Source organism: Megalobrama amblycephala, linkage group LG20 (assembly GCF_018812025.1).
Source record: "Megalobrama amblycephala isolate DHTTF-2021 linkage group LG20, ASM1881202v1, whole genome shotgun sequence".
NCBI classification, from domain to species: Eukaryota; Metazoa; Chordata; class Actinopteri; order Cypriniformes; family Xenocyprididae; genus Megalobrama; species Megalobrama amblycephala.
This window is the reverse complement of record NC_063063.1, coordinates 23874607-23890497: the sequence shown is the minus strand read 5'-3', so window position 1 is coordinate 23890497 and position 15891 is coordinate 23874607. Positions and strand designations below refer to the sequence as shown.

General features: G+C 39.2%; 1 protein-coding gene across 8 annotated transcripts in view; it reads left to right on the top strand.

The window, feature by feature from the left end:
* The window catches only part of bahcc1b (BAH domain and coiled-coil containing 1b), a 163356-nt gene that overhangs the window by 138124 nt on the left and 9341 nt on the right, over positions 1-15891 (top strand). For 7 of the 8 annotated variants that reach the window (XM_048169791.1, XM_048169796.1, XM_048169790.1 and 4 more), the window contains 9 exons: positions 649-806; positions 2763-2899; positions 3252-3359; positions 10835-10958; positions 11970-12207; positions 12310-12504; positions 14041-14205; positions 14326-14561; positions 14651-14728. In XM_048169791.1, the coding sequence (XP_048025748.1) occupies positions 649-806; positions 2763-2899; positions 3252-3359; positions 10835-10958; positions 11970-12207; positions 12310-12504; positions 14041-14205; positions 14326-14561; positions 14651-14728 (1439 nt within the window). The remainder of the gene's footprint in view (positions 1-648; positions 807-2762; positions 2900-3251; positions 3360-10834; positions 10959-11969; positions 12208-12309; positions 12505-14040; positions 14206-14325; positions 14562-14650; positions 14729-15891) is intronic. The other variant, XM_048169795.1, reaches the window with a different exon arrangement.

Below are 15891 nucleotides of genomic sequence, written 5' to 3'. Positions count from 1 at the left end.
TTTGCTAGGTCACTTTTGAATATACATGGAGAGACAGAGGCCTCAGTTTACACATGGCATTCAAGTGATTCCCATTTAATACACATGTAAACAAGGTTCAGAACATTAGGGTCAGAAAACATGTAACCACATCTTGATGCATCTCAGACAACAATGATGACTAATCGACTATAAATGGGTTGATCACCCAAACATAAACATTCTGTCATCATTTACTCACCCGTGTGACGTTTTATTCTGTGGAACACAAAAGAAGATTTTTTTTTTTTTTTGTCCAGTGGAAACAACATTCTTCAAAACATCTTTTGTGTTTGGGAAAAGAATGAAACTCATACAGGTTTGGAATGAATTGAAGGTGAGTAAATGATGACAGAATTTTCATTTTTGTGTGAACTATTCCTTTAATAATTGTGCTCCAAATCTCATTTAATACATCTGAACCAGCTAATCAAGGTCTTCAGGATTATTAGAAACTTCCAGGCGGGCTTGTTGGAGCTAGACACTGCAGGAAGTTGTCCTTCCAAGAACTGGATTGGACACCCCTTCCCTAGAAAGATGTCTTTCTGTATCATCCTCTTTTCTGTCATTGTAATATAAGATCAGATAATGTAATGTCTCCTTTAATCTCTTTCTTCTCATGTTGTGCAGAAGACGACATGTTGACCTTTGACCTCCAAAGTTTGGCAACCCTAGCTGCCGCCCGGGCCTTGGAGCTGGCCCCGCCCATACCAGTAGACTCAACCCCACCCCTCCGCAGAATCCTCAATCTGCGCAGGAAGTGCAAGTGGACACCACGGCCTGAACCGGTACATGTGACTCATTCATTTACATTTGCTTGTTTGTTCATTGTTTAGACTATAGTCAGCAGTTGCACTCCTGTAACAAAAACATTCAAAAATAAAAAATTGTTATTGAGGGAAACTTTTTCCTTCAACTGTAGCTCTCAAATCTTTTTACTCTTGTACTTTTGCATATTCTAATTTGTTGCATAAAAACACATGATGCCTAATCTCGTAAAGCTTGCAGTTAGGGCTGCTCGATTAATTGAAATAAAACAAATCATGATATGGCTGTGTGCAATTATCAAATCACATTTAATTAAATACATATTATGTTTCAGAGCGAAGTGCAGCACTGTGTCCACGTGAACTCCAAGCACTATGAGGTGCAACATGCACCATCTTCCCACACTTGCAACAAGAAGCAGTTATAAACCAGCTCTAATTATTATTTTATAGTCATATTGATATATAATAACAAGATTTTTGGCAAAAATTGTGCAGCTCTACAAACAAGCACAGCAAACTACGGAAGAGGATTAGGGCCAAGCAATAATAAAAAAATAAAACCATCTCGAGATTAAAGTTGTTAAATTTCGAGAAAAAACTCGTTAAATTTCGAGAAAAAAGTCTAAATAAAATGTTGAGAATAAACTCATTAAATTACGAATTTGTTCTCGTAATTTAACGACTTTTTTCTCATAATTTAATGACTTTATTGTCAACATTTTATCTTGACTTTTTTCTCGTAATTTAACGAATTTATTCTCAACATTTTATCTCAACTTTTTTCTCGAAATTTAACAACTTTAATCTCGAGATGGTTTTATTTTTTTATTATTGCTTGGCCCTAATCCTCTTCCGTAGCAAACCTTTTTCAAGGATTTAAAAGATTAGTTCACTTCAAATTTCAGAATTCAAATTTCCTGATAATTTACTCACCCCCATGTCATCCAAGATGTTTATATCTTTCTTTCTTCAGTTGAAAAGAAATTATGGTTTTTGAGAAAAACATATATACTTTTTAACCACAAATGCTCATCTTGCTCTAGCTCTGCGATGCGCCACACATTACGTAATCACGTTGGAAAGGTCACTACGTCACGTAGGTGGAAGTACCGCGTTAGGGTAAAAAACTCATCTCATTTTCTCCTCCAACTTCAAAATCATCTAACATCATTGTTTTACCTTTTTTTTGTAAAGGCTGTTTGACTTGGTCTTTGCATGTTCTCTTTGTAAACACTTGCTTGGTACTTCCGCTTATGTCATGCGTGACCTTTCCAACGTAATGTTTGGCACATTGCAGAGCAGTGCAAGACGAGCATTTGTGGTTTTAAAAAAGTTTTATAATTTTTATTTTTTTAGAAAATGATAAGACTAGATAAGACCCTTATTCCTCGGCTGGGGTCGAGTAGAGCCCTTTGAAGCTGCATTTAATTAGGACTTTCAACCTGTTGTTAGCTGTTGAAGTCCACTATATGGTGAAAAGTCCTGGAATGTTTTCCTCAAAAACCACAATTTCTTTTCGACTGAAGAAAGAAAGACATAAACATCTTGGATGATATGGGGGTGAGTAAACTATCACGAAATTTTAATTCTGAAGTGAACTAATCCTTGAACATTTTAAATCGCAATCGCAATTAGATTGTTTCCCCAAATCGTTTAGCCCTATTTGCAATTCAAATAACTACAAAAAAGGAAACGTTTTTTAGTTATTAATGACTGAAATTTCGGTTTGTTTCTCACAGAAATCTATTGTATGGTTTTAAAAGTCATATGGACCAATTTTATGATATTTTTATGGCACTTTTTTGTCCTTTTTGGAGAGCCATCACATTTTTTCATTGTATGGAAAAGATCATTGTGAACGTTATTCAAAATATCTCCTTTTGCGTTCTGTGGAAGAAAAACCGTGATACAGTACGGCACAACGTTGAAAGGCATTTTTACTGTAAACTCACTGGAGATTATTCCATTGTGTAGGTGTGTCCTGTTAAGGGTACCATGGAAACGCTCGACCGGGAGGAGCTAGCGATGCGTGTGCGGCTGGCAGAACTGCAGCGACGCTACAAGGAAAAACAGAGGGAGTTGGCCAAGCTACAGAGAAAACATGACCACCAGTGAGTGAACCACAGACCACTTTCACAAATACACACCCTCCACATATAAATGCACTCCGCACACCTTTCAAAACCCATTTACACACATGCACGGAGAGATCGAACTCTCTTCGATCCCCCAGCATGCACGCTCAGTCTCTCTCTAGCTCTTTCTCTGTCCCCTCGTAACGCTCTGCTGAGACCACCCAGTGTGTGCTGAGCCCTCTTTGCATAAGCCTGAGCTGTGCTTAAGTCTTTCCTCTAGTCCACTCTCACAATTAGGATGGCTTAGTGTTTCGTTTCATTCAACATCATTAGTGTGAATTAGAGTGATTGACAGGCTGTGTGTGTGTGCGTGTTTGTGTGTTTACAGGAAAGAAGAGACCTCACGCAGTCCAGCTCGTCGAGGACCTGGAAGGCCACGCAAGCGCAAGTCCACATCGGCACCCCCTATCCCCACAGATGCCCCCAAAAAAGTCAAGTGAGTGTTTCCTTTTATACTTGTTTCCTCATGCTTAGTGTTTCCATGTATTTGTGAGGGACACATTTCTGACTTGCTAGAAGAAAGGTTCATAAATGAAGTTAGTGTTTTATTTAAATTTACTGATACCTCAAACTATGCTGTTATATTTTAAGCGCTGATTAGCCGAAAACCCCCTTAGACTTAGACCACCCTTCATTTTCGCCTTTTCTATAATTCATTACACTCGGATGTTCATCATAATATGAAAGAAAAGATCTGTCACTACTCCCAACTTTAAGCATTTGCTTAGAGAATACTGTTATGAGGCTAACAATCTAGTTCGCAATCTAGTTATAATTAGCTATATTTAAAGGGTTAGTTCACCCAAAAATGAAAATTCAGTCATTAAGTACTCACCCTCATGTCGTTCCACATCCGTAAGACCTTCGCTCATCTTCAGAACACAAATTATAAAGATATTTTTGATGAAATCCGAGAGGTATCTGACTCGTCCATAGACAGCAATTTAACCACCACTTTCAAGGCCCAGAAAGGTACTAAAGACATTGTTAAAGTAGTCCATGTGACTGCAGTGGTTCAACCTTAATTTTATAAAGCGACAAGACGTCTTTAGTACCTTTCTGGACCTTGAAAGTGGTGGTTAAATTGCTATCTATGGACGAGTCAGATACCTCTCGGATTTCATCAAAAATATCTTTATATTTTGTGTTCCGAAGATGAGCGAAGGTCTTACGGATGTGGAACGACATGAGGGTGAGTACTTAATGACCGAATTTTCATTTTTGGGTGAACTAACCCTTTAAGTGCTATATAAGTAAATGGGAGGTTCTCACAATTATAGATGTATAAGTTGTATGTGTGTGTTTAGAATCGTATAATTCTGCAGAGCAGCAAATAAAGTGTTATTCTTCTGCAGCTCTCATATAGTAATAATGAAAATGCACTTTCACAGTTTCTAGAGCAAGAGAGTTGAGATTAAATTAGAGCTTTACTGCGACCGATATTAAGCCTAGCTCAGGAAACAATTCCTTACCTGTAGCCAAACGCTTCACATGCATTAATAACAGTCTAGATAGGAGATGTTTTGAAAGATTATGTTTGTGAACTCATTTTGTACGTGCGTGTGCAATGCGACACTTATGAGTGCGTGTATGTAAATAAGTCTAGAAGGCTCCTATCAGTTCATACAAGGCAGAATAAGTGCTTAATCAGTGCAAAGAGCCGTCATTAATCATATTTACAACTTCCATTGATTATCTACAAGTGTTGCGACTCCCTTCTAACCGATGACGCGTCTGCGATATTAATTTGATAAAGCGCGGAGACCAATTGCCTGCACAAAGTCAGGGCTTTAAGTTATCACTCTGATGGATGAGCGTTCTCCCATGAGATACACCTCTGTTTACGCCAGGCCTTAGATGTTTTGATAAACTCGGTCAAATCAAGTTTACCCTACCTGATTAACAAAACTCCCATTTTATTACTAGCCTGGTTGATTAGCAGCGTGCTAATGAAAAGCAGGAGCTAGAGCTTAATTACACATGCTATACCCAGCTCACATTTATCCCTGTCGTTAATAAAGCTCCCCTGCCAAATAAAACAAATGACAACTTCCCGCCACTAAAATGTATCCGAGTCGTAAAAAGCTTTTTTTTTAGAGTCCCAGAGAGAATGGCAGAGAGAAGCCAAGGTTTGACTTTCTCATCATGGTTTATGTCAGTTTGATGGCAGAAGACATGAATTGTTGAGCAATTGAATGGTAACATTTACTGTAGTGTTTGTCAGGATTATTGGATTTGAGGTTATGTGGGCTTTTTCAGTCTGTCATTCCCCTCATGCATTTGTGTACTAAAAAGTGTAACATCCTTCGGCATCGGGCCAAATCTGTTTGAGGTCAGAGGTCATTAGACAAGGTTAAGGATGTTGATGGTGCATCATGAGAGCATGGATTGGAGACCAGCGCAGACAGATTTTAGACCACAACAACGGCTAACCATGTGTCCAAATACGCTTAGTTTCCTTTCGACGGATGCTTTTTTTTACTTGTTTTCCAGGAAAATATATATATATATATATATATAAAAGTCCCTTAAACAAACAAATACAAAATGCTAAAACAGATTTACTTGAGATGCAGTACTGCTTAAGATATTAAAACTTTTTTTTTTTTCATTTTTCAGTTCTATTGCAGTAAGATAAAATACATTTCTCTTAAAGATACATTGTCTGAAAACAAGTCTTAATATCTTATACAGTTTTGCTTCTCAGGTAAATTTATCTTGTTCAAGGATTTTTTTTTTTATATTTTAGACAAAATACTAATTAAGAATACATTTTTGCTAAATTATAACTTATAGAACCTACTTTAATTGTCCGTATGGATGTTCTATATCAAATGAGTACTTCCAGCTAATTCGGATACAGCTTAAGTCTGGTCATTTCAGTTTTTCAAATGTTTGAGGTCAGTACAATATATATATATATATATATATATATATATATATATATATATATATATATATATATATATATATATATATATATATATATATATATATATATATATATTTTTTTTTTTTTAAATAAATTAGCAGTTTTATTCAGCCAGGATGCATTAAATTGGTCAAAAGTGACAGTAAATACATTTATAATGTTACAAAAGAGTTCTATTTCAAATAAATAATTTATATTAATCAAAGACTCCTGAAAAATGTTTTCAATCTTGATAATACATTTCTTGAACTCAAAATCAGCATATTCTAAAGGATCATGTGACACTGAAGACTGGAGTAATGGATGCTGAAATTTCAGTTGTGTCGTCATAGGAATAAATCACATTTTAAAATAGAAGTTATTTTAAATTATAATATTTCACAATACTACTGTTTTTACTATACTGATCAAATAAATGCCGCCTTGGTGAGCATTATAGACTTTTTTTTTTTTTTAAAGGCCACAACATATATAATTTATATAACATTATTACTTTAGCTAACACAATGCCAAAAGAAGGTGATGTTTATTTTAAGGAGGTGAAAAATAGCATATGTACACTTTGTAAGCAAGGTTGTTCGGTTTAAATGGACAAAATATATACAGTTCAAAATGAAAACAAAACCTATTTGGCCACTTTGTGGTTGTCAAACGATTTCCTGCATATGAGAAAACAGCAGAGTGCTCTTATGCTGGGATTTATGCCGATATATATTCACTTGCCAGAATGATTGAGGGTTTCAATGGTAAATAATAGCAACATTCAGCATCTTTTTCAGAGAGAGAATGCTAGAATTTGATTATTGGACTGTGAAGGGGACCGTGGCAGGAACACGCGCTCACACACACACATGACCGTTTTCTCCTGCTCTCTTCTGCTGTCTTCCTCCTCTCTCTCTCTCTCTCTCTCTCTCTCTCTCTCTCAGCTTGATGATTGTGTCTTGCTAATCAATGCCCTTCCCTGAATAGCATTACTGTGTAATCCTGACCTCTCTGAGGGGAAGGGGTTTGTAATTAGAGGACTGTGAATTCTCCTACCAGCATACTCGCTCAAGCACACACACTCTCTCAACAGCAGGAATGTGACATGGAGTTGACACAAGGACTAGAGGGGCCTTTCGGGGTCAGGAGGTCAGAAGGTCGCCTTTGGGTGGCGACAGGCAGAGCGGAGAGTAGGGCAGGGGGGCTGTCAGCTCTGCTCTTTAATAGACGCCCATGCCACAGTCCTCATCAAGCTGAAGCAACCGCACACCGAACCCTGCCTCGGACCTGGTGTCGGGTTACTAATCAGGTTTCCACGGTTACCTGGTCTCCCGGGCTTTGGGGGTTTTAGAGACTCCGTGGCATTTAAATGCAGCAGAAGCGAATCAGAGTGCACACGGCCAGAGAAAATACCACCCTGCTACTATTCTGTTTTGACAAAAAACTTAATGACTTTGTAGTTGAGCATCTGTAGATAAATGTGCTTGTGCCATGAGGAGGAGAAAGGGAAGTGCACTCAACGCTCTCTCTACTCTGTTCAGAGCTGAACAGTTTACTCTTGGTAATGCTTTTGTTCTTTAGGATTTTTCCTCCAGTTCCCCTCAGGTCTGTTGGGATTGTTGCATCTTCTCCCAAAAAACAATAATGAATCTCCAGGTGTGTTTTGAAGGGGCTTGTTTGGAATGGGATGAACATATGATGTTTATGGATAAATTTATTGGATGCAGATGTGGAGAATGGGATGTAGATGGGCATGTTCACGTCGCATGTGGTGGCAGGTCGATAGAGGTTAGTGTCCATTGATCCAGCTCCGGTCGGTCAACCGACTCCCTCTGGATTGCTCTCTCTCTCTCTCTCACCCTCCCTCTCTCTTCTTTCTTTCATTTCACTACATCAGTTGTTCTCATTTGTGTCCACTTTGATCTTGGGCTGCTTCTCTTTCTCTGTAGTAATGTTTTGGTACACTTCTGGCTTTTCTGGTTTTGTTTAATCTAGTGTTGTTAAAAGTACCGACTTCAAAACTAAGTCGGTACTGAAATTTTTAAAATGTGACTCTTTGAGTGCTGTTGAGTGGATTCGTAAACATTGGCCATTGTGTTCACGTGCTCATCAGATATGTCTGTGATTGTCTACAATGATCAATGCTTTAAAAACATGTTGTAAATAGACATCAATGACGCTCTTCACAGAGCGCTTACACAGATATACACATTTTCAAAACACTTTCAAATTCAAACACTTCCGTGTGCTTTCAAATGCTTGCGTATGTTGATCATTGTAGCCAGTCACAGACGTATTTGTTGAGCACGTGAACACAGTGGCCAATCAGAGGTGTTTACAAATCCACTCAGCAGCACTCAAAGTGTCACATTTCTAAAATTTCAGTACTGACTTGGTACACACTACCGTTCAGAAGCTTTTAGGTCAGTATATTTTTAAAAATTATGCATTAAATTGACAGTAAAGACTTGTCACGTTGTTACAAAAAAAAATTTTTTTATTTCAAATTAATGTTGTTCTTTTAAACTTTATATTCATCAAATAATTCTGAAACAATGCATCATGGTTTTCACAAAAAATATTAAGCAGCGCAACTGTATTCAACATTGATAATAATAAACACGGCACCAAATAAAAAATAAAAAGGTTCCGGCGGTTAACACTGCTCAACCTTGGTGCATTTGTTCAGAGAACCCTGTCTTTATTTCTAAATTACGCCTTGAGAAAGTTACCATCTACAAATCTGAAGAACTCTTAACACACAAACATGTTTGTAGACTAGAATTTTATGTTCTACTGAGGGTTTTGGACCGTGGTGCATGTTTTTCCACCCATCTGTCCTGGTCATGTATCCGTGCCTCTCTGTCTCTGCGGGTATCCTCCCTCCATCTCCAGCTAAAGCAGGGTCTCTTTGTATTGAGGATGAGGGCCGGGGTCTATGCGGTGAGGACACTGATTCTTTCTGACAGCACCGGCCTGAGTAAAGGGCAGACAGCCAGTGTTCAGACAGCTGAAAGGAAGAGTGGAAAACAACACAGCCAGTGCTTGGGCCTGTGCGGTGAAAGTATATATGAATGTGTGTCTATGTAAGAGAATGTCTTCATGCATGTGCATATGTATTTTGTATCATTCCTTACTGTCAGGTCTTCTTCTAAATGGGCAATCTTCAAAAATCATATATTTATTTTGTTCAGGCCCTTGCATATGCATGCCAAAGCATCTTCTTCATCTTCACGCAGCCTTTTTATTTAGTTATAAGGTGTATGGAAAGCCAAATGCTCCTAGGATGAAATTGTGCTATTCAGCTGAACAAATTATCTAGTATTTCATTATTCATTAATCAATTATTATTATATGAATTATTAATGACAAATTATTCACGTGCGACCCAGTGGGCAGTGCAGATCATTTCTGCGCAGATCAATTTGGCCAGCGCTGCACTATTAGTGGGTCGCACAAGTAAACGGTCCACCCAGTTGGGACGCTCAGTGCAAATTGGGTCCACTTTTATTCTGTTTTTTGCTCCTTATGTCTAAATTAGGAGATTTTGCCATGAGCAATATTCTAAAATGAGAATTTCTGCAGAATAGGAACATGACACTTTGTGACTCCTGTATAATGAAAAATGAAGGTTTTCAAACCTACATATACGGCCCCATTATACTTTATACATTACCTTAACATTATTAACGTAAAATATGCACTTAAAGGAAAATTGAAAATTAAAATTCTGTCATCATTTCATCATTTCCTCCAAGCCTGTATGAATTTCTTTCTTTGAACTCAAAAGAACATATTTTGAAGAATATGGTTGACCAAATAGTTGATGATAAATACTATGGAAGTCAATAGGGACCGGCAACTGTTTGGTTTACAACATTCTTCAAAATATCTTCTTCTATGTTCAGCAGAAGAAAGAAACTCATACAACTTGAGGGTGAGTAAATGATGACAGAATTTTCATTTTTGGGTGAACTATCCATTTATATTTGACCTTGAGTTAAGGAAACACAACAACGCCGTTGCACAAAATGGAGTAAACATTAAGCACAATAAGGCGGTAATTGATTTATGCATGCTGCAGTGCATGCTGGGAAACAGTCCAGCATCCAGCATTGCAGAAATCACGGGGTCAAGTTGGTGATGTGGCACCTCGATTAACAAGAAAAATTAAAAATGTCTTCATGTCAGAATTGGGGAGTCGCTTTGGGAGTGACTGACTAGCTGTCGCTAGGACACAGGAGGGAGGCTGGAATTCACCAACCACACGCCGACACGGCTTCTGACACTCACCTGCCAATCATCCCGGTGACTGACGAGCCAGCTGACGTCTGTGCCGCCACCCCCCACCCCGAGCACAGGCTAAGGCAGCCTGTGGCGAGTTTTGAAGTAGCTGTCTGCTTCAGGAGTAAAAACACTGATGCTTACACACTGCAAAACGAGAGGCCGATCGCCGCAGAGCGAGTGTATGAGCCTTATTTCAGTGTAATAGGTCTGCTAGATGGTTGGCTACACACACACACACACACACACATTCACTCACTCACTCTCGTTGCCCTCCTGAAGGCCTATGCATTGTACTGCTTTGTGCAGGAACAGATGCATTGATATGGTAATAAGACAGAGAAGGGTTTTTTTATTAATGTAATGCTGGAATTCACAGCCCTGAAACCATTGGCACAGAATGGAAAAGGAGTAAGCAGAGACGGAGAGACTGAGACGAGGGAGAGCGAGGAAAAAAGAACAAACAAAATTATGAGTGGGAGGTTGCTTTACCAGCACTTCTCTCAGATATTTCTCGGTTTGGCGTCAGATCCCAATTTTTCAAGCGTGCAGCGGGGAACCAGGCCCCTGCCTCTCCATTCATCAAAGCCTGAAAAGAAGGTCATTAGAGAGCCACAGAGAGGGAAGGCAAGCCCTCCGCTCGCCTCTGATCTCTCCTTTTCATCCTTCGTTCTTCTCTCCCCTCATGAATACCTCTCTGTTGTGATGGACAGGTCGGCTGGAGCGGGGGCGGGGCCGGGCCTGCTTACAGTGGAGGACTTGACTGGAGGCGGAGACAGGAAGAGGAAGAAGAGGAGGATGACCAGTAGCCCTTACCACCATCTCACTAGCACACAGGTTTGTAGCTAATCGCTTCTAAACTGCTGAAAAGAAAATGGATTTGTATGGTTTTGAAAATGTCACCTTAAAGTTTGCTGTTCTCGTGATGCTCAGTAGTTTTTGTTTTAGTTGGTTTTCTGTCACATGGTTAAATACTTGCAAGAAAGGAAAGACCCATCACTATTTAGCATTCAACTAAATGCACGATGGGACCAGTTCACAATTATTATCAAATTATGCCATCATTATTGGTTTGATTTTAAAAATGTACAAATTTTTGCATTGTAAATTGTATTATTTTATATTTTTTAATTTAATTTTATTTTATTTTTGCTTGTTGCTTTGATGTTTGTTTGGTTGGTTGGTTGGTTGGTTGGTTAGTGTTTTTTGTTTGTTTGTTTGTTTTGTCGTATGGTTAAATACATGTAAGAAAGAAAAAAATCCATCACAATTCAACATTCAAATAAATGCAAGAAAAAAGACCAGTAAATATCACAATTATGTAATTGTTGTGAGTAGGATTTTGAATGCCAAACATTCTTAGTGTAAGTCACATGATTTTCAAACTTGAATTCTACATTTCTTTATAATTCTTTGTTTTTTGAAATGTCACCGTTTTCTCTCCATTGGTTAGTGTTTTTTTTCCTCTCACATGGTTAAATACATGTATAAAATGGAAGACCCATCACAATTTTGACCAATTACAAAAGATCACAATTAGGTATACCAATACCTAAAAGAAAAATTCTTTAAAATTATTATTACTTTTTTTTCTTGTTAAATAAATCATTTATTGGTTAACAGATAATGCATCAGTTCATATATTAGAAATAACATTTAATCATATTAATAATAATGAAGTGAAAGAGACAAACATCAATAGTATATAGTTATGCAGTGACAAAAAAATATGAAATATTTAGAGGAGAATTGGTTGAGGAACATAAATACAGTACTGCCTTGCAAGCATTGTAAAAATGCAACACGAATCCTGACTTTGGTTTATTTCTCTTCCTCTCTTTGTTACAGATGAAGGCTCACTGTAGGCCAAGAGGCAGGCCAAGACTGTTGAGCACTAAGTTTAAGCAGAAAGCTTGCTCACAGCTGAAGCAGAAAGCCAAAGCCAAGCGTGGATCGAGACTGGTGAACCTGTTGTGTCACAGAGAGACAAATACACAGAGTACTATTACGGAACATCTGTCCCGAGAGCACAGTGGAAAAGAAGAACACACACATTGTAACAAAACTGCAGAGAACAGTGACACAGGTAAACATACTAGATGTATGTGACAAAATGACTTTTAATTGCATTCATGTTTAGATTACTGTACATGATTTAGAAATTTGAAGAACATTTGCTCTATCCCAGCAGGCAGTAGGGCAGCAGTCCATCAGGGATCAGAAGGGAAGCGGACTATGATGAGAAGAGGTGTGAGGTCAAAGGCCATCCTGAGCATTTCATCCCTGCCAACTCGGACTCAGCAGCTGATGTGCAATACGGCTGTGATTGATAGCAAGCTAGAAGCTACCGAGAAGGGCACCTCTCCGTCCGACAGCGACACAGGTGAGTTATGGGCCGAGAGAGATGCATCCCGGCATGACGATCAGCGAACCCTCTCATTTCCCTGCTCGACTGTCATGCCATTAAAAAGAATTAACGATGCCTCCTCAGGCATGCATTGGGCAAAACCCGAGCTGTAATGCTAGCCTGCATCATACTGCATTCAAAATGCCACACCTATAGGGAAAAAAGAGCTACACTCCCTCCACCGCCCCAGTTCCGCTACACATTTTAGTCCAGACTTTGTGCTAACACACCTCTGTAAGTGAACAAAGTGGAAATGAAATCATAGCAGTAATGAACGCTAATGTGAGCTACGCCTGCGGTCGAGCTAGGCGGTGTTGTTGCCGCTCTGTTAATTGCCCTGAAAGTTATCCTTTTCACATTTCACGAGCTTGCGAGAGTGTTGACGAGTGCCTTGTAAGTGACAAGTGTGTCAGCACTGTGTTGACACCCGACACTGCTTGCCACCGTGCCATCTCCGCTCCATGCGAGACACATAGCCCACAGACGGCATCTGCCAATAAGTATCTGTGACACCCAAGCTTATGAGTATGACTTGGTGTGTATACGCTTCCGCTCAAAAATTGGGAATCACAAAGGCATTTGGATGTTTTTGTAAGAAATTCAAATTCAAAAGTTATCAAAAATACTGTACAAAATACAAAATGATACAAAAACAGTGCCACAAAAAGTATGAGATGTAACTTTATCTGAATGTTAATAAACTGACAGCTAGAATGCAGATGGTGTCAATAGCTGTTTCCATCCATATTAAGAACTTAAGTTATATCAAGAGAGCAAAATCATCACTTCTGGGGAAATTGGTACAAAATAGAAATGGAAGTTGTTGGTATTGGCGAAGCAATGTTTGCAATTTTAGACGTTTAATTAGCTTATATTTATTTTTATTTAAGCTTTAGTTTTAGTAGTTTTAGCACTTCAACTTAGTGGCGAAGGCAAGTTTTTTTAGTTTTTCATCTATTATTTATATTTAAGCTTAATTTTTTAAAAGTAGTTTTAGTTTTAGTTAATAACAGCACTGTGGGGAAACCATTGTGTCTCTTTTTATCAAATTATAAAAAATCACTTAAAATGTATTCTTACTGAATAAAAAATGTATCCACCTCAAGTTTCGTAAATTTTATACATTTTATTTGCAAATTGTGTGCAATATCCCAAAATTCATTAGAAGGTTTGAAGAACACATTTGTTTTTGTTTTTTAAACATTGTTTTATAATGATTCCAAACTTGGAATGGTAATGTATGTGTGGCTGTAAGGCAAATGCTTGTGGGAAGCAAAGGTCTGGTGGTCAAACCTGTCAGTGACTAGACTTCTCTGACTGCCACAGTTCCTGTGAACGTTGACAGTTACAGCCACAGTTGGCACCCATTTCATGAACTTTGCTAAATATCGAACAAATCATACAGTGAGAGGAATCGTCAGGCTGCATTCACCATGACCGATTCAGATGCCCGCTGTGAACTGTAGTCCAGTCAAGATGTCAATGCATTCAATCGATCCATCATTTTCACAGAGGAGGAAGATGACGGCATCTACGACAGCGAGGAAGGGGCAGAGGGCATCAAGAATCTATCATCTAAAGAGCAACTGTCTGGAGTCAGCCGTCCTTCACAATGCTCCATCGTGAAGCTTGAGGCCAATCAGAAAGCCAAGAACAAAACAGAAAGACAGGGATTCGGTAAATGTTACATCCTTGTTTAATTAGACAGCAGGGATTGATGGATATCACCTTAGTTCACAAACACTCATCTTTCACTGTCATTTTTAATTTATTTTATTTTTTTGGTCTTCCCTCCAGGGTCTATGAATGTGTCCATCACTAAAGAAGAGGTGAAGAGAAGGAAGGCCCCCTGTAGGTCAGCCCTGGTCAGTGCTGACCATAACCACTCAGAACTGGAGGAGGAAAGGAGATTGACCGGCCCCAGATGGAGAGAGGGGTCAAGAGAGAACACCTTTGACCACACTAGGGTCCTCAAGACCTCACCTACTGCACGAGAAATCACCACCAGGAAGAGCGCAGTGCTTCTTGGAAAGGTATTAGCTATGTTTTGTTGGATTTCTTTGGTAAACTAACTACAAACAAGGCTCTAACAGTGCTAACATATCCCTTATGGTTGTTTCAGAGGAAAAGCTGTTGGTTGGAAGCACTGTCGTCTCAGTATGATGACATCACTTGGAGCAGACGAATCAGAAACAAGCAGGTATGGAATGGTTCCTCCGCTCAGTTTCCATGGATATTGGATGACTAACATGAGCCGCTTTTCCACCGAAATTTCCAACCAGGAACTTTTTCCCCCCCAGACCTGACGCGACTTTCCGGTTCCAGCTGGATTTCGTCCTCCGCATATAAGATTATTAAAGCCTGAACCTCGTTGCTGGTCCATCGGTCGTATTTTTTAAACTCCATTGTTGGTTCGAATAGCAAACAACTCTTACTGCACGCACCACAACAGACTTTTAAAAATGAAATAAAATGCTGCGTGAACTCAACCAATCAGCATGTTCAGTGTTCAAGTCCCACCCCCGAAAGTTGCAGAACTTTGAAAAAGAAGTACTTTCTGAGGGGGAATTTTTACCCGGAACTTCATTTAAACCCTGGTTCCTTTGGTCGAAACACACTTGAGTACCACCCCAAAGTCCCTAGTTCCTAAGGGAAAGTTCCTGCGGTGGAAATCCGGCTATGGTCACTTCCAAAAAAAAAAAATGTATGCTGGTGACCAGCAATTCTAGGAGCTTTTGAGCTCATTTATAAGAACTGAACGTTGGTGTGATCTAGCGAGGCTGCAGCGCCACATAGCGAATTAGCCCCTAGTGGCCTAGATCTATCCGCCTTGCCCTCTTGGCACCCATAAAAAGTCATCCCTCCGAGAAGGATTATGCAATTCTCATGTGGTTTGTCCTGTCAGGGGCTCTCGTAAATCTACTCACAATAAAGATAAGATGGGATCCGCCTGCTAATTCACGGGCTGAATCATGCATTGTCTAAATAAAACAGTCAATAGTTTTGAAAGGATTTACACCGTAGGTGTCAAGGCTGTCACTGTCGGCACTTTGTGAGGTCATCAGCGAGGCATGCGAGGGGACTTTGCCTGCCTAATCAGAGGGCGGGGAGAATTCCCGCTTTGCTCAAAGAGCGCGATAGAGAACAAAGACACGCATCATTCTTCACCTGGGCCTCGCCCTAGAGACACACTTGTAAAATGAAAACCGAACAGCATCACCCCAAGTGACGAAACCTCCATCACATTAATATATGACAGCTTTTTTGAGCAATGTTAAGTACCAAGGGCTGTGCACAAGAATGGACCTGTTAAGGTGCAAGAGGTTATGATATATTTGTATGGGAGTTTGAACGAATGTTGGA